The 18,935-nt window shown below is 40.7% G+C and overlaps 1 protein-coding gene and 1 long non-coding RNA gene across 5 annotated transcripts in view; one reads left to right on the forward strand and one right to left on the reverse strand.

Moving 5' to 3' along the window:
- LOC132383400 (uncharacterized) overlaps positions 1-18,935 on the forward strand; it is a 37,489-nt gene that overhangs the window by 16,209 nt on the left and 2,345 nt on the right. Inside the window, exon 2 of the long non-coding RNA XR_009508660.1 lies at positions 5,275-5,353. This is a non-coding gene — a long non-coding RNA (uncharacterized LOC132383400). The remainder of the gene's footprint in view (positions 1-5,274; positions 5,354-18,935) is intronic.
- Positions 1-18,935, reverse strand: part of rgs6 (regulator of G protein signaling 6) — a 568,741-nt gene that overhangs the window by 13,510 nt on the left and 536,296 nt on the right. For all 4 annotated transcript variants that reach the window (XM_059954274.1, XM_059954266.1, XM_059954262.1 and 1 more), the window contains 2 exons: positions 9,076-9,165; positions 7,551-7,604 (listed from right to left, as the gene is read on the reverse strand). In XM_059954274.1, the coding sequence (XP_059810257.1) occupies positions 7,551-7,604; positions 9,076-9,165 (144 nt within the window). The remainder of the gene's footprint in view (positions 1-7,550; positions 7,605-9,075; positions 9,166-18,935) is intronic.

The raw sequence follows: 18,935 nt of genomic DNA on the forward strand, positions 1-18,935 counted from the left end.
TGCACAGTAACAGGCCCTTCCATTGTAATGAGCCCGTGTGGTCCCATTACCTTACTAACCTGCACAGTTTTGGAATGTGGGAGGAAACTGGATTAGCCATGAGAACATACAAACTCCATATAGACTGCGGTGAAATTGCAGCCGAGTCACTGACAATATAATAGTATTATGCTAACCACTGTGCTACAGTTGAGCTGGTGCTACATTGGATTGGTATTGATCCAATCACTGTCAGTGTGGAAGAGCTGGGATGAAAGGGCCCATACTTATGCTGTACAATTTTATAATTTCAAGTAACACATTTTCAGTAGGTATGTGAACAGGAGAGGGCGAATTACTGAAAGAAAGGTAGGGAGAAGGAGAGGAGGGTTAAATGATATATGTAGTGATGCTGCAGAGCAACCATATAACCATGTAACAATTACAGCATGGAAACAGCCCATCTCGGCCCTTCTAGTCCATGCCGAATGCTTACTCTCACCTAGTCCCACTGACCTGCACTCAGCCCATAACCCTCCATTCCTTTCCTGTCCATATACCTATCCAATTTTTTAAAAAAATGACAATACTGAACCTGCCTCTACCACTTCTACTGGAAGCTCATTCCACACAGCTACCACTGTCTGAGTAAAAAAAAAATTCCCCCTTCTGTTACCCCTAAACTTTTGCCCCTTAACTTTCAATTTTCCTCTTGTTTGAATCTCCCCTACTCTCAATGGAAAAAGCCTATCCATATCAACTCTATCTATCCCCCTCATAATTTTAAATACCTCTATCAAGTCCCCCCTCAACCTTCTGTGCTCCAAAGAATAAAGACCTAACTTGTCCAACCTTTCTCTGTAACTTAGGTGCTGAAACCCAGGTAACACTCTGGTAAATCTCCTCTGTATGCTCTCTATTTTGTTGACATATTTCCTATAATTCGGTGACCAGAACTGTACACATTACTCCAAATTTGGCCTCACCAATGCCTTGCACAATTTTAACATTTCAACCCGACTCCTATATTTAATGCTCTGATTTATAAAGGCCAGCATACCAAAGCTTTCTTCACCACCCTATCCACATGAGATTCCACCTTCAGGGAACTATGCAGCATTATTCCTAAATCACTCTGTTCTACTGCATTGGTCAATGCCCTACCATTTACCATGTATGTCCTATTTTGATTAGTCCTACCAAAATGTAGCACCTCACATTTATCAGCATTAAATTCCATCTGCCACCTTTCAGCCCGCTCTTCTAACTGGCCTAAATCTCTCTGCAAGCTTTGAAAACCTACTTCATTATCCACAACGCCACTTATCTTAGTATCATCTGCATACTTACTAATCCAATTTACCACCCCATCATCCAGATCATGAATGTATATGTAAAACAACATTGGACCCAGTACAGACCCCTGAGGCACACCACTAGTCACCAGCCTCCAACCTGACTAACAGTTATCCATCACTGCTCTCTGGCATCTCCCATCCAGCCACTGTTGAATCCATTTTACTACTTCAATATTAATACCTAACAATTGAACCTTCCTAATTAACCTTACATGTGGAACCTTGTCAAAGGCCTTACTGAAGTCCATATAGACAACATCCACTGCTTTACCCTCATCAACTTTCCTAGTAACCACTTCAAAAAATTCAGTAAGATTTGTCAAACATGACCTTCCACGCACAAATCCATGTTGATTGTTCCTAATCAGACCCTGTCTATCCAGATAATTATATATACCATCTCTAAGAATACTTTCCATTAATTTACCCACCACTGACGTCAAACTTACAGGCCGATAATTTGATAATTGCTAGGTTTACTCTTAGAACCCTTTTAAACAATGAAGCCACATGAGCAATACACCAATCCTCCGGCACCATCCCCGTTTCTAATGAAATTTGAAATATTTCTGTCGGAGCCACTGCTAGTTCTATACTAAACTCCCTCAAGGTCCTAGGGAATATACTGTTAGGACCCGGAGACTTATCCACTTAAATATTCTTTAAAAGCGCCAGTACTTCCTCCTCTTTAATCATCATAGTTTCCACAACTTCCCTACTTGTTTCTCTTACCTTACACAATTCAATATTCTTCTCCTTAGTGAATACCAAAGAAAAGAAATTGTTCAAAATCTCCCCCATCATCTTTGACTCCATACATAGCTGTCCACTCTGATTCTCTGAGGGACCAATTTTATCCCTCACTATCCTTTTGCTATTAATATAACTGTAGAAACCCTTCGGATTTATTTTCACCTTACTTGCCAAAGCAACGTCATATCTTTTAGCTTTTCTGATTTCTTTCCTAAGATTCTTTTTACATTTTTATATTCCTCGAGCACCTCATTTACTCCATGCTGCCTATATTTATTGTAGACCTCTTTCTTTTTCCGAACCGAATTTCCAATATCCCTTGAAAACCATGGCTCTCTCAAACTTTTAACCTTTCCTTTCAACCTAACAGGAACATAAAGATTCTGTACCCTCAAAATTTCATCTTTAAATGGCCTCCATTTCTCTATTACATACTTCCCATGAAACAAATTGTCCTAATCCACTCCTTCTAAATCCTTTCGCATCTCCTCAAAGCTAGTCTTTCTCCAATTAAAAATCTCAACCCTGGGTCCAGTCCTATCCTTCTCCATAATTATATTGGAAACCAATGGCATTGTGATCACTGGACCTGAAGTGCTCCCCAACACTTACCTCCGTCACCTGACCTATCTCATTCCCTAACAGAAGATCCAACACTGCCCCTTCTCTTGTTGGTACCTCTATGTATTGCTGCAAAAAACTATCCTGCACACATTTTACAAACTCCAAACCATCCAGCCCTTTTACAGAATGGGCTTCCCAGTCTATGTATGGAAAATTAAAATCTCCCACAATCACAGCCTTGTGCTTACTACAAATATCTGCTTTCTCCTTACAAATTTGCTCCTCCAATTCTCGCTCCCCATTAGGTGGTCTATAATACACCCCCATAAGTGTTACTACACCTTTCCCATTCCTCAATTCCACCCAAATAGTCTTCCTAGATGAGCACTCTAATCTATGCTGCCAAAGCTCCGCTGTAATATTTTCTCTGACAAGCAATGCAACACCTCCCCCTCTTGCCCCTCTGATTCTATCACACCTGAAGCAATGAAATCCAGGAATAGTTAGTTGCCAATCACACCTCTCCTGCAACCATGTTTCACTAATAGCTACAACATCATATTTCCAGGTATCAATCCATGCTCTAAGCTTTCTTACAGTGCTCCTAGCATTAAAATAGATGCACTTATGAAATTCTCCACCTCTTACTCTCTGTTTATTGCTAATGGTGCAAATAGCATTATTATATTTTTCTTCCTTCTCCCCTACATCTTCCGTCTGAGCGCTCCCCTTCTCTATCACCTGCCTATCCTTCCTCACACACTGTTTACTAGCTTACTCTATTTATGAGATAATCTCCTCTCTCCTAGTCTCTTCAATTTGATTCCCACCCCCCCAACCATTCCAGTTTAAAGTCTCCCCAGTAGCCTTAGCAAATCTCCCCGCCAGGATATTGGTCCCCCTAGGTTTCAAGTGCAACCCGTCCCTTTTGTACAGGTCACACCTGCCCCAAAAGAGGTCCCAATGATCCAGAAACTTGAATCCCTGCCCCCCTGCTCCAATCCCTCAGCCACACATTTATCCTCCACCTCATTCCATTCCTACTCTCACTGTCGTGTGGCACAGGCAGTAATCACGTGATTACTACCTTTGCGGTCCTTCTTCTCAACTCCCTTCCTAACTCCCTATATTCTCCTTTCACAACCTCTTTCCTTTTCCTACCTATGTCATTGGTATCGATAAGTACCATGGCCTCTGGCTCCTCAACCTCCCACTTCAGGATATCTTGTACACAATCAGAAACATCCCAGACCCTGGCACCAGGGAGGCAAACTACCATCCAGGTCTCCTCCAGTAAAACTGGACAGTAATGGGAGCAATAAAGATAAAGGTATGAGTGGAAATAACAGTGTTATTAGAAAAGTTGTTGCCAGTTAAAATGGGAGGAATTGTTAGATCCAGAAGTGTTGAATTCAGTATTCAGTCTGAGAGGATGTAAAATGCCTTATGAAAAAATTAAGTGTTATCCTTTCAGTCTGCAGTGAGTTTGGAAACTAACAATGTAAACTTATGAACAAGATTAGGTGAGAGAATTAAAATGGCAATTTGAAAACTTAAGTTAGTCATTCCTGTGCCACTGAAAGCACCTGTATGCTGGAACAGTAAGCTGCCTGGCCCGTCCCTCCTTTAGCTGTTTCCATAATGGCAATAATATGCCAGAGCCATGTGGCTATCCTACCCATAAAGTGAAATAAATGCAGTTTATTCAGACGGGCTTTCCTCTCGCTTAACCATTCCCCTGCCTGTCATGCCTGTTTAAATTGCTATTACTTCCCAATTTCTCACTTGCCTCCCTGATGCTTGGGATCCTGCCCCTTGCCCTCCCAACTACTAGTTTAAACTTGCACTAACAAACTTGCCTGTCTGAATATTGACTGCTGTCCAAGGGAGAGAGACACCCACCACCACTACTCCAGTCAGTGTGTTCCAGGCGCCCACCATTTTCTGTGTTTTTAAAAAAAAATTCCCTTCACATCTCCTTTGAACTTATCCCCTCCCATCTTAAAAGCATTCCCTCTGGTATTAGACATTACCACAGGGGAAAGTACATTGCCTGTCCAATCTATCTACAGTATACCTCCCATAATTTTATTAACCATTATCAGATCTCCCCTCAGCCTTTGACGCCCCAGAGAAAATAACCCAAGTTTATCCAACCTTTTGTTATATAATATGTCCTCTAATCCAGGCAGCATCCTGGTAATCCTCTTCTGCGCCCTCTCCAAAGCCTCACCATCTTTCCTATAATGAGGCAACCAGAATTGATTGCAATATTCCAGATGTCGCCTAACTAGAGTCTTATTAAGCTGCAATATAATTTGCTCGACTTTTGAACTCAGTGCCTCCACTAATAAAGACAAGCATGCCATGTGCTTTCTTAACCACGCTATCAATCTGTGTAGTTACTTACAGGGAGCTATGAACATAGACCCCATGATCCCTCTGTTAAGGGTCTTTTTCCTAACAGTGTACTGTCTCTTTTTACATTTGGCCGGGTTAAACTCCATCTGTGATTTCACTGCCCATATCTGCATATGATCTACTGTATAATCCCGCTGTGCAATTCACAACGCCAATCACCAGCAAACTTACTGACCCACTCTTCTATATTTTCATTCAGATCATTTATGTACCTCAAACAGCAGAGGTCCTAGTACAGATCCATATGGAACACCAGTGATCACAGACCTCCAGCTAAAGTAAGTCCTTTCAATCACTACCATTTGTCTTCTGTGGGCACACCATTTCTGAATGGTGAAGCCAAATCACCATGGATCCTAAGGATCTTACTCTTCTGGATGAGCGTGCATGAGGGACCTTGTCAAACGCCTTACCAAAATCCACGTAGACAACATCCACAGCTCTCTCTTCATCAATCATCCTTGTCACCTCATCAAAAAACTGAATCGAGTTAGTAAGGCATGACCTGCCCCACACAAAACCATGCTGGTTCTCCCTAACTAGGCCATGGTTTTCCAAATGCTCATGAACCTCATCCTTAAGAATTATCTCCAGTAACTTCCCTACACCTGACACAAACTCACTAATATATAGTTTCCAAGATTATTCCTGGTTCTCTTCTTGAGTAATGGAACAACATCAGCTACTTGTCAGTCCTCCAGGACCTTGTCTATGGCTGGAGAGGACATGAAGGTATTAGTCAAGACCCCAGCAATCTTACTTTGCCTCTCAATAACTTGGGGTACATATCATCGGGTCCTGGGGACTTATCCAACTTAATGATCCAAAACTATCTGCTCGGCACTGATCTCCCTATCCTCCACTTCCTTCTCCTTAGTAAGTACTGATGTAAAGTATTTATTAAGGACCTCACCCATATCCCTTGCATTCAAGCAAATGTTCCCCTCCTTGATCCTTGAGTGGTCCTACACTCTCTATAGTTATTCTCTTTCTCTTGATGTACAGAATGTATAGAATGTCTTGGGATTCTCTTTAATCCTACTTGTCAAGGATATTTCATGACTACTCCTGGCTTTTCTAATTCCCTTTGTGGGTTCTTTTCTGGCTTTTTTATAATCCTCAAGGGCTCTGTTGGATTTTAAGTACCTAAGTTTTACATACTTCTCTTTTTTTTTTCTTCTTGATGAAGTTCATCACCTCTCTCGACAACCAAGGTTCTCGTACCTTACCACCCTTGTCCTTCCTTCTGACTGGAACATACCTGTCTTGATGGTCTTTAAACACCCTCCACATGTCAGAAATAGACTTCCCAAAAAACAGCTGTTCCCAATTAACTCTCCCCAGTTCCTGCCTAATGATCTCATAATTTGTCCTGCACCAATTTAATACTCCCCTGCAAGGTCCATACTTAACTTTATCTATATCTGTCTTAAAATTTAAGGAGTTGGGGTCACTGTTCCCTAACTGCTCATTCACTGAAAGGTTGGTCACCTGGCTAGGCTCATTATGCAACACCAGGCCCAGTAAAGCCTGTCCTCTTGTTGGTCTACCTACATACTTAATAAAAGAAACGCTCCTGGAATCACCTCACAAATTCTGCCCCATCTAAGCATCTTGCACTGAGGGTCCCAGTTTATATTAGAGAAGTTAAATTCCCCCATGACAACAGCCCTATTGCTTTTACAGCTTTCCTTAATCTACCTACATATCTATACCTGAATGTCCTGGTGTCTATTCGGGGTCTGCAGTACAATCTAATCAGAGTGATTGCATCCTTCCTATTTTTGAATTCTACCTGTACAGACACAGCCAATGAGCCCTGCATCATATCCCTTCTGAGTCCAGTAGTGATACTGGCTCTGATTAGTCTTGCAAGTACCCTGAAGCTTTTATCTTCCTCTCCAAAACGCTGAAACCCTGGGACATTAAGCACCCATTCCTGTCCCTCTCTCAACCAAATCTCTGCATTGGACACAACAATATGAAATACTGACTTAGTTTCCCTTTCTATTAATTCTGCCTGGCCAGCTGTGTGTTCCCAATGTTTTCTGCTTCTATTTTAACTAACAGTTTCCAGTTCACACAACATCCTCTTTAGCGCACTCTCCATTGCAATCAAATCCTTCTGGAAAATTTAGTGTCTGGACATTCATGCAGGACACAAGTTATGATCTAATTAGCACTTCATCAAAAGGTTCTGACGAAAGGTTGCTAACTGCTTTTGTCTCCACGGATGCTGCCTGAAGTGCTTAGCATATTCAGCATTTTCAATTTAATTTCATAATTCTAGCATTTACAGATTTTTTGCCTTTGCACACCATCTTTACGTGTAAAAACAGTTAGTCTAAGGCCATTAACAATCTGTATAATCAAAAGAAGTGCTTCACAGTTGTCCTTCATTAAGTTTTCTTGTCCCGGAGGAAGAATGTGGCTTGACAAACTCATGCTTCGTATCAAGAGGGTTGTGAAACTCACCACACTGCGAGTGAACTTTTCCAGCGAAGTTCTGCGGCCCTGTTCATTCTCAAGCTAGGGCAGAAGGAAGCAATCAGAAAATAAAGCTGAGAGAATGACAACATAAACTCCATACTTATTAGCTGCAAGTGGAAGTTAACATGAGGGAGGGAAAATTAACTTTCTGCTAAACAGGCAGCTTCACAGTGGAATGGAGATCAAAGTACCCTGAAGTGGATGGCTTACACTGAGCAAAGCTCCTCTGCTCTGACAACAATTCTGCTATAATTTATTTATTTAGTGACACAGAGTAACCCTTCTGGCCCTTTGAGCTGCAATGCCCCAACAACCTCTGATTTAACCCTAACCTAACCACAGGAAAATTTACAATGAGCCAGTAAGTCTTCGGACTGTGGGAGGAAACCAGAGCACCCAGAGGAAACCCTATGCATTCAATAGGGAGGACGTACAGAGAATCCTTACAGACGGTGCCAGAACTGAACTCTGAACTCCGATTCCCCGAGCTGTAACCGTGTCATGCTAACCACTTTGCTACCTGGGCACCCAGAGTATACTCTAGTTCCTGTGTTGAAAGGGAGTGGTGTGCTGACTTAAAAGCTGCCAACAACCAGAAGCTTCTTGCTATATAGAGGCACAAGAGAATGCCAATGTCTGAATCCACATCACCGTCCTGATTTAGGGCCTCGACCTGAAAAGTTGACAATACCTTCATTTCCACAGATGCTGCTTGAAAATGCTGCTTCATTTCCACAGTTCTTCCAGCAGTTTCTGCTTTGCTCATTGCTATTTGTCATTTTAGCTGATATTCCCCATGCAATATAGAAAGGATCTATCAAAGACTTGAGAAAGAGACTGCTGTTCCCAGAAACTACCACGGCTAAAAAAAAGATATTGTGAGTTGAGAATTGTCAAATCTGCCTTGGTCTCTACTCCTGATTGCTATCCCATGACTTGTCTATGTATGGGCATCTCCACCTTTGAGTAATCTATTACTCACTATGAAGCACACAGGATACTAATCAGCTGGGGAGGCATCTGAACACTCCTGAAAACAGTTACCCATAAAAAGGGAGGGAAAATTGGCGCAGATTTGAGAGAGAACAAGTTATTAAAACAGCATCTTAATAATTCCTAGTGTCTTCATTTGAAATGCATCCCACCTGTCCATTGCTCCACAGACTCAAAATTTGTTGCTTTTCCAGGACAGGCAGATGGGACACTGTTACTCTTTCACTGGTTCACATTTCCTCACAAATCTCTCTGGTTATCAACTTGGACCGACTACCCCTTGCTTCCCAGGGACACTAAGATTAACCCGCAGCAATTCAGAGTGTGTGCAAGTTGACATCAGCCAATATTGCATGGGCAGTGTTTGGATTCTGGTGCCACTTGTCTTTACTAATAAGTGGAAGCTGAACATTTTGCCTAAAGCTCAGAACAACCCGCATGGACATAGATGCTTAACAGATGACGAATAGAATTATCACTTCCCAATGTGAGAAGACATAGGTTTCTTGGACGGTACCTTTCTTTTTGCTTGTAAGAGCTCCTGATAGGCATTGGAACGCAGAAAACGAGCATAACTGTCACTTTTCATCAGCTTATAGATGTGTTCCTGAAAGACAAGATGATTTCTGGTTGTTTGCTTCCAATTTATCAGCACAACCATGTAACCATTTATGAAAATGCAACCAATATATCAACGTAAGAATTTGTGATGAACGTGGTATGTTGAAGGTTTGTGCATTCCTAATTGCAAACCTTCTGACCACAGGACTGTTATGCTTTCTTACAAATTGCAGTGTTTAGCATTTGTACCTTTATTTACTTAGAAGGCTATGGAATTTTGGCATTTCCCCAATTAGATGCACCACAGAGAACATCACATCCAGACGCATTGCAGCTTGGTATGGCAACTGCTCTGCTCAAGGCCGCAAGAAATTGCAGAGAACTGAGGATCCAGCTCACTCCTTCATGCAAAGTGGCTTCCCCCAAATTAACCACCTACACTTTTGTGATGGATATTCACTTTCCAGAGCCTGAGAGGCTTATTGCCCACCTCAGCTTTCTAGCACAGCGGCACAGCCTTTCTGAAGGATCGGAGTTGCTTATGACAAAGTTAAACTTCTAACAGAAATTCCTTGTTCAGCTTCTTGTTGCAAACAAGAATCAGCCTTCTGTTCTTAATGTAAGTTGCAATCAGCTTGAAGTTAAAAGCACAGCTTTGTAGACAGCATTGTTTACACAGCACAGGCTGCTGGCACACGGAAGGGGCTGGCTGCGCAAGAGATATGGTTTGCAGAGTGGAGTAACCATGAGACTTCATGTTCTGCATTAGACAAATGCAAGACAATGGAGTTATGTTAATCAGCCTACATCAAACCAGACAACTACAGCTAAGTTATTTACATCATTGTGATTACCTGCAACTCATTGACATGTTGTTAGTTTGTAAGTTTTGTACCTGTGCTTGGAAGCCCTTTGTAGTTTATAAATCATTTGTAATTTGGAAATCTTTTGTATATCAGAAATAGTCTGTGTGTTAAGATCTATTTGTCTAAGTTTAAACATCTATTGTCAAATATATGATAAACCGTGTTTAAACTACTTAATTAACTTACGGGGGGGGGGGGGAGCCCACCACTAAAGCAGTGGGTATTGGCAGCTAGACTTCACCATAGAGACTAGACAGGAAAGTAAGCTAGTCCTTGAAGAGTAGGTGGTTACAGTATTACCTTACTATAGTGAGGGTACCTGTAGGTTCCTATATCAGATAGGGCTTAAAATCCTCTTTTGAATTTTGGGTTTTGTGAACAGTGAATGCAATGCTGTCACATTTTCCGCTGCCTCGGTAAAACAGACAATATAGTCAAAGACCCTGCCCACCCTTGGTATTCTCTCTTCTCCCCTCTTCCACCGGGCAGAAGATACAAAAGAATCAGAATCAGGTTTAATACCACTGCCAGATGTCCTGAAATTTGTTAACTTCGCTGCAGCTGTACAATGCAATAAATTACAGTAAGTATATGTATTTATATTAAATAGTTAAATTAAAAATAGCGCAAAAACAGGAAAACAAAAGTGAGTTAGTGTTTGTGGGTTCAATGTTCGTTTAGGAATTGAATGACATGGGAATAAGCTGTTCCTGAATTGTCGAATGTGATGGTAACAATGAGAAGAGGGCATGTCCTGGGTGACAAGGGTCCTTAGAAGGGACATCGCCTTTCTGAGGCACCAATTCTTGAAGTTGTTTTGGATACTATGGAGGCTCGTACCATGCAGCTGACTAATTTTACAACTTTCTGTAGCTTCTTATGATCCTGTGCAGTAGTGCCCCCCCGCCCCCCATAATGGACGATGATGCAGCCTGTCAGAATGCTCTCCACAGTACATCTGGAGAATTTTCAAGTGTTTCAGGTGACAAACCAAATCTTCTTAAACTCCTAATGAAATAGAGCTGCTGTGTTGACCCCTTTATAGCTGCATTGATATGTTGGGACCAGGTTAGATCGTAAGACATTGACACCTAGGATCTTGAAATTGCTCACTGCATCCACTTCTGATCCCTCTATGAGGATTGATTCATATTCCCTTGTCTTACCCTTTCTGAAGTACACAATTAGCTCTTTGGCCTTACTGCTGTTGAACACAAGGTTGTTGCTGTGACACCATTTAACTAGCTAGCATATCTCACTCCTGTACGCCCTCTCTTCTCCCTCTGAGATTCTGCCAACAACGCTTGTATCATTAGCAAATTTATAGGTGGTATTTGAGCTATGCCTTTCTACACAGTCATAGGTATAGAGAGGGTAAAGCAGTGGGTTAAGCACACATCCCTGAGGTGCACCAGTGATGATCATTAGAAAGACGTTATTACCAATCTGCACAGATTTTAGTCTTCCGTTTAGAAAGACAAGGATCCAGTTGAAGAGGGAGGTACAGAAACTTAGGTTCTGTAGCTTATCGATCAGGACTGTGGGAATGATGGTGTTAAACACTGAGCTATAGTCAATGAAGAGCATCCTGATATAGGTGTTTGTATTGTCCAGGTGATCTAAGGCCGAGTGAAGAGCTATTGAGATTGCATCAGCCATATAACAATTACAGCACGGAAACAGGCCATCTCAGCCCTTCTAGTCCGTGCCAAACGTTTACTCTCACCTAATCCCACTGACCCGCACTCAGCTCATAACTCTCCATTCCTTCCCTGTCCATATACCATTCCAATTTTTTTTTGAAATGACAATACTGAACCTGCCTCTACCACTTCTACTGGAAGCTCATTCCACACAGCTACCACTCTCTGAGTAAAGAAATTCCCCCTCATGTTACCCTTAACATTTTCCCCCTTAAGTCTCAACTCATGTCCTCTTGTTTGAATCTCCCCTACTCTCAATGGAAAAAGCCTATCCACATCAACTCTATCTATCCCCCTCATAATTTTAAATACCTCTATCAAGTCCCCCCCTCAACCTTCTATGCTCCAAAGAATAAAGGCCTAACTTGTTCAATCTTTCCCTGTAATTTAGATGCTGAAACCCAGGTAACATTCTAGTAAATCTTCTCTGTACTCTCTCTATTTTGTTGACATCTTTCCTATAATTCGGTGACCAGAACTGTACACAATACTCCAAATTCGGCCTTACCAATGCCTTACACAATTTCAACATTACATCCCAACTCTTATACTCAATGCTCTGATTTATAAAGGCCAACATACCAAAAGCTTTCTTCACCACCCTATCTACATGAGATTCCACCTTCAGGGAACTATGCACTATTATTCCTAGATCACTCTGTTCTACTGCATTCTTCAATGCCCTACCATTTACCATGTATGTCCTATTTTGATTATTCCTACCAAAATGTAGCACCTCACACTTATCAGCATTAAACTCCATCTGCCAACGTTCAGTCCACTCTTCCAACTGGCCTAAGTCTATCTTCAAACTTTGAAAACCTACTTCATTATCCACAACACCACCTACCTTAGTATCATCTGCATATTTACTAATCCAATTTACCACCCCATCATCCAGATCATTAATATATATGACAAACAACATTGGACCCAGTACAGATCCCTGAGGCACACCACTAGTCACCAGCCTCCAACCTGACAAACAGTTATCCACTACTACTCTCTGGCATCTCCCATCCAGCCACTGTTGAATCCATTTTACTACTTCAATATTAATACTTAACGATTGAACCTTCCTAACTAACCTTCCATGCGGAACCTTGTCAAAGGCCTTACTGAAGTCCATATAGACACCATCCACTGCTGTACCCTCATCAACTTTCCTCATAACCTCTTCAAAAAATTCAATAAGATTTGTCAAACATGACCTTCCACGCACAAATCCATGTTGACTGTTCCTAATCAAATCCTGTCTATCCAGATTATTATATATACCATCTCTAAGAATACTTTCCATTAACTTACCCACCACTGAAGTCAGACTGACAGGCCTATAATTGCTAGGTTTACTCTTAGAACCCTTTTTAAACAACGGAACTACATGAGCAATATATTAATCTTCTGGCACCATCCCCGTTTCTAATGAAATTTGAAATATTTCTGTCAGAGCCCCTGCTATTTCTACACTAACCTCCCTCAAGGTCCTAGGGAATATACTGTTAGGACCCGGAGATTTATCCACTTTTTTTAAAAAAAATTTTTAATTATTAGTTTTTCAAAACATTTTACAAATTAAAAACCCCAAATCCCAATGAGGAACATTAAAACAGTGCAAAATTAAGCATACAATAACAATATGTTACAAAGGAAGAGAATTTAGCAAAAAAAAAGCACCTAAATTAAAGACAAGTAAGCTTAGTGTCCTCCCCAAGCCCCACAACACAAGAAAAAACAACAGATTTATCCACTTTTATTTCCTTAAAAGCACCAGTACTTCCTCCTCTCTAATCAGCATAGTTTCCATAACTTCCCTACTTGTTTCCCTTCCCTTACACAATTCAATATCCTTCTCCTTAGTGAATACCAAAGAAAAGAAATTGTCCAAAATCTCTCCCATCTCTTTTGGCTCCACACATAGCTGTCCACTCTGATTCTCTAAGGGACCAATGTTATCCCTCACTATCCTTTTGCTATTAATATAACTGTAGAAACCCTTTGGATTTATTTTCACCTTACTTGCCAAAGCAACTTCGTATCTTCTTTTAGCTTTTCTAATTTCTTTCTTAAGCTTCTTCTTACATTCTTTATATTCCTCGAGCACCTCATTTACTCCATGCTGCCTATATTTATTGTAGATATCTCTCTTTTTCCTAACTAAGTTTCCAATATCCCTTGAAAACCATGGCTCTCTCAAACTTATAACCTTTCCTTTCAACCTAACAGGAACATAAAGATTCTGTACCCTCAAAATTTCACCTTTAAATGACTTCCATTTCTCTATTACATCATTCCCATAAAACAAATAGTGCCAATCCACTCCTTCTAAGTCCTTTCACATCACCTCAAAGTTAGCCTTTTTCCAATCAAAAATCTCAACCCTGGGTCCAGTTCTATCCTTCTCCATAATTATATTGGAAACCAATGGCATTGTGATCACTGGACCTGAAGTGCTCCCCAACACTTACCTCTGTCACCTGACCTATTTCATTCCCTAACAGAAGATCCAACACTGCCCCTTCTCTAGTCCCATGGGTCCCAAGGATCTACTGTGCCAATAGGCAAACTGCAATGGGACTAGGTCGTTGCTGAGGCAAGAGTTGATTCTAGCCATGACCAAACTTTCAAAGCATTTTATCAACACAGATGTGAGTGCTACTGGATGAAAGTCATTAAGGCAGCTCACAGTACTCTTCATGGGCACTGGTATAACCGATGCCCTTTTGAAGCTTGAAAATACTTACCACCAGGCTCAAGGACATCTTCTATCTCACTCTTAAATGGACCTCTTGTCTCTGAAGAAGTAACAATGTATTCTGCATTCTGTTCTTTTGTTCTACCTTGATGTACCTGTGTTTGGAATGATCTGCTTGGATGGCATGCACAACAAAGCTTTTCACTGTGACAATAATAAACCACTTACTAATTAATACGCACGATCCAACTAGCCTATGCTTTCTCCTCCAGAAACTGGGAAAATAAAGCTTTCTGTCAGATATCTCTACACCCGACTGAACTATTCAGCAGGATGGAAGGATGAGAAAATATGATAAAAGAATAGCTTCTGCATTCACTGATGTCTTTAATATCAGCCACCTCCTGGAAATTGCTTGGACAGATTAACTACTTATTATAGATCTTGTCTGACCCTATGACTTTGAAGCAGATCATCCCACTATTGTAGAAAGGAGATTCCATTTTACATTAAATACATTAACAGATTCCTGCTTGTGGCCAGCGACTAGTGGACTGGGAAGTCTATATGATAGACATGTAATATGAAGCACAGATCAGGATTTTAAATCTTTAATGCTGATTTATAATGTAACTGCAGGAACCTTGCGCTATAACGCTAAATAAAAATGTAATACCCTGGGAAAGTTCACTGCTAACGTAATGATCTTTCTGCAGAAGCAGTGCTTGGGCTATGGTTGGAGATAATGGGTGTTTTGGAATGTGAGCTGTCTCAATCATGGGTTTGGTAGGTCCTGAGTGTGTATTCCCTAGACTTACGCAGCCAAGGAAACCAGTGGGATTTCAAAAATAAAAATAGAATATATGATTCCCATTGATGAAAACTGGCTATGATCCTAGTCTGAATTAAATGAATCAACTTTCCAAAGAAGTTGCCCATTTCTGACCTGTGCCAGTGCCAATTAGGGAGCATATGTCAGGGCAGAGAGTTGATCAGGATTTTCAGGAGATGGCTTATGTAAAAATTTACCTCCAATGTAAAACTAAATATAGCAGTTTCACTTCTAAGCAACAGACAGAAAGCGCTGGAGGAACAAAGCAGGTCAGGCAGCATCTATGGAAATGAATAAACAGTCGATGTTTCAGGCCGAGACCCTTCTTCAGGACTAACATATTTCATTTCTAACACATTTTTATCTTTGTGCTTGTTTATTTTTGTCTATAGGTTACATTGGGTATATTTAAAAACTTTTAATTATGACAAAATTTATTTATAAAAACAAAATGGTCTCTTTCACACTGTTAAACTATGGGTTTAAGGAACTCACATCATTGTAAATATAAATGAGTTCAGGAAGCTAGCAATTAGATTGTCCCAGATTAGATTCAGAGATCTCCCACTTCCCACTGGCATTTCAAAGGAAGTAGTGTCAAGGCAAAGTGAACAATGTCATTTTAACTACTGAAACCGTATTGAATCACCTACTGTTACCATTGATTTCAAAGGTATAAAATATGATGTACTTTTAAGTTTGTGAGCCTCTGTTGAGAGTGTTTCCATAAGGATACCTGCTTGTGCTGAATAAAGACTTCTTTAACACCAGCTTCAGTGTCTCCCAGTGACTTCAATCAGTCACAGCACTAATTTGCACCTGGTATATTCTCAAAGTATTGTGTTGATTACCTGTTAATCTATATTTTATCAGCTATGTTGAGTGTTGGATAAATATAAGCAAGATGCAAGTTATCAATCCGATTCAAAATTGTGCCACGGGTCATTTAAATCTTAGTGTGGAGATTGTATGTCTTCTTCAATAGAAGACATCTCCACTGTGCAGATTCCAGCAGTAATATATGGGAGTGTCTGCTTTTCCCGAGCTCAGCATGAACGGACCTTTCTAATTTAGGAGTAAGAGTCTTAAAAGATGTCTAATGATGCTGTCCAGTAATTTTCATTGAATTCTGACCCTTGCCCCATTGTTGGGATTTATCCAGACATCTCCACCGAAGTTCCATAGTCCAGTGCTGGCATCAGCATAAGTCAGTAGTGGCATCTTTTGCCTAGGGACTAGCTCTGGAGAAGTCCTTGTATAGTCTAAAGGGGCAATGCAATTTTCTGAAGTTCTCCCCATCCTCAGGAAGCTACCCGTGAGCCTGCACTGAGCTAACCCTGTTGAAGGCTTCACAAATTATCTAGTTTAATGAATTTAATTAGTTTTAATGAGTGACGTCCCTTTTTTTTTTAGCAATTTTATCTATTTAAAAAGTAACTTTTTAGCAACATATGCATTTTTAACTTGTGGCGATTGCTACTGAAGGCATATGAATGTCAAGACTTTCCCAATAAATGCTCTCAATCACACTAACGGCCCATTAAACTTCTTACAGAACGGAATGCAAGTCTGGAATTCTCTAAATTGGCAAAGTGCTTAAGTGAAAGTGGATTTTTTTTTTTGCAACTTTAAGGGGTGGTGGAGTTTTACTGGTTTTCAAAGCCATCCTGTGAATCTGTTTTTAGCCCCTGTGGTGTGCAGGCTGCTTTGAAGATCCTGGAGAAAGACTACCCCTGAGGCCAGCCTGAAATAAACAGCAGAGCTGAGGAGCAGCCATCCTATGATTTCTGGACAATGGAGGATCCTTGATAACTTAAAATATGGTTAACTACAGGTGAAGAACAAGACATTATAGAGTCACACAGCATAGAAATGCATCATTTGGCCCATGTAGATATTTTGCCTCACCACAGTAATCCCATTTGTAACATATCCTTCATGTCCTATTGAAGTACTTGTCCAAATGCCTCTTAAATGTGGTAATTGTTAAATATATTTTGCAAATATATTTCACTGTATTAGTAATGTGGGCTCAGTGATAACAATGAATAATTAAAGTATGGTGGTTCATGGAAAAACTCTTCATCTTCTGCAGGTTTTCCCTCATCTCAGGCTGAGATATAATCGAGTGGAAACTTGAACCAACACTTTGGAAAGGCCATGTACTTAAAGCACAATTTGCACCCAGTTTGCCAATTAAATCCAAGTGGAAACTTCACTCCCAAAATCAAAACTGAACAGGTGTCCTGATTATAAACTCAGTAATTAAAGGCTCTTGTCAATGGAAGGGCAGCTGATTTACATTGTACCAGCTTTTAACAGAGGAATATCAAATTGCTATTTATAGTTCTGTGCAGGAAGTAAAAAGAACATCTGCCACAAGCTATAGTCTTTTTTTTAATCTTTGGTAGTCTGACTGCTGCATAAAAGTTTGAAATTTGAAAATAAAAAAATATTAACTTGGGTACATACATACTTTATATCCTTTATGATATTCCTGACTGGATTGAGCTCAGTAGGTAGTGCACACTTTAGCTAGTTACCAAATGGGAGCATGCAACAGGCAGGTATGGGAAGCAGGGGTTATCAAGCTCATCTTGTGTTCCATGTCCATCTTAATTCGTTAAGCTCATTAACATTCATCCAGGCAGCTCTTTGCCTTATGCAGGTGAAATGAGAGAGCTGCCATCTTTGGGCATAGTTACATTGTGAAGCCAGCCCCGACATAAAGGAAACCCTGAGCTGCTGTATAAATTAAAGTTCATTCCACCTTAAGGATATAAGATGATCAGCTGAGTATTCTGACATTTTCCATTTTTATTTGAGACTTCTGGCAGCTGGTTAACATGATTAACATTTAATTAGCCACACCATGATCACTGGATTGCGAGTGCTTACCAATTATCTTTGCAGAATTGAATAGCATAAGCGTTAATGACACATCACTCTCTGACGAACTTAATGCTTTTAATTCATGCTTTGAGAGGGAGAACAATGACATGCCTGCATTAGTCCTCACAGCAACAGATGATTCTGTGATCTCAGTCTCAGACACTGACATCAAGGCATCCTTAAGACAGTAATTCCTCATAATGCATCAGGTGTACCTGAACAGATACTAAAACCTTGCACTCCAACTGGCTGGAGTGCTCAGTGACATCCTTAACCTCTCACTTCTGCAGTCTGCGATTCCCACCTGCTTCAAGATGGCATCAATTTACTAATGACTAAAAATGTCGGGTGAACTGCCTCAATGACTACCATCCAGCACTGCTTATACCCACCATAGTGAAGTGCTTCAAGTGGTTAGTTATGGCTTAAGTCAACTCTTGTCTCAGTGAGGACCTGGACCCATTTCAGTTTGTCTATTACCACAACTGGTCTGTGGCAAATGCTACGGCGCTAGCTCTCCACTCTGCTTTGGAGGCTGAACAACTGGAAAATGTACATCAGACCTTTGTTCAATGACTACAGCTCATCATTGAACACTATCATCTCCTCAGAAACTATCATCAAGCTCAGAGACTTAGGCATCCATGCCTTCCTCTGCAATTGGATCCTTCACTTTTTCATTGGGAGATCACAATCAGTCCAGATTAAAAACCTCATCTCCACCTCAATGCCCATCAAAACTGAGACTTGGGGATTGAACCTCTGCTCTGCTCTCCATATACGCTCCTACAATTGTGTGGCTAGGCATACAGTAGGTTCAACACCATC

Source organism: Hypanus sabinus, chromosome 2 (genome assembly GCF_030144855.1).
Source record: "Hypanus sabinus isolate sHypSab1 chromosome 2, sHypSab1.hap1, whole genome shotgun sequence".
In the NCBI taxonomy this organism is placed as follows: Eukaryota; Metazoa; Chordata; class Chondrichthyes; order Myliobatiformes; family Dasyatidae; genus Hypanus; species Hypanus sabinus.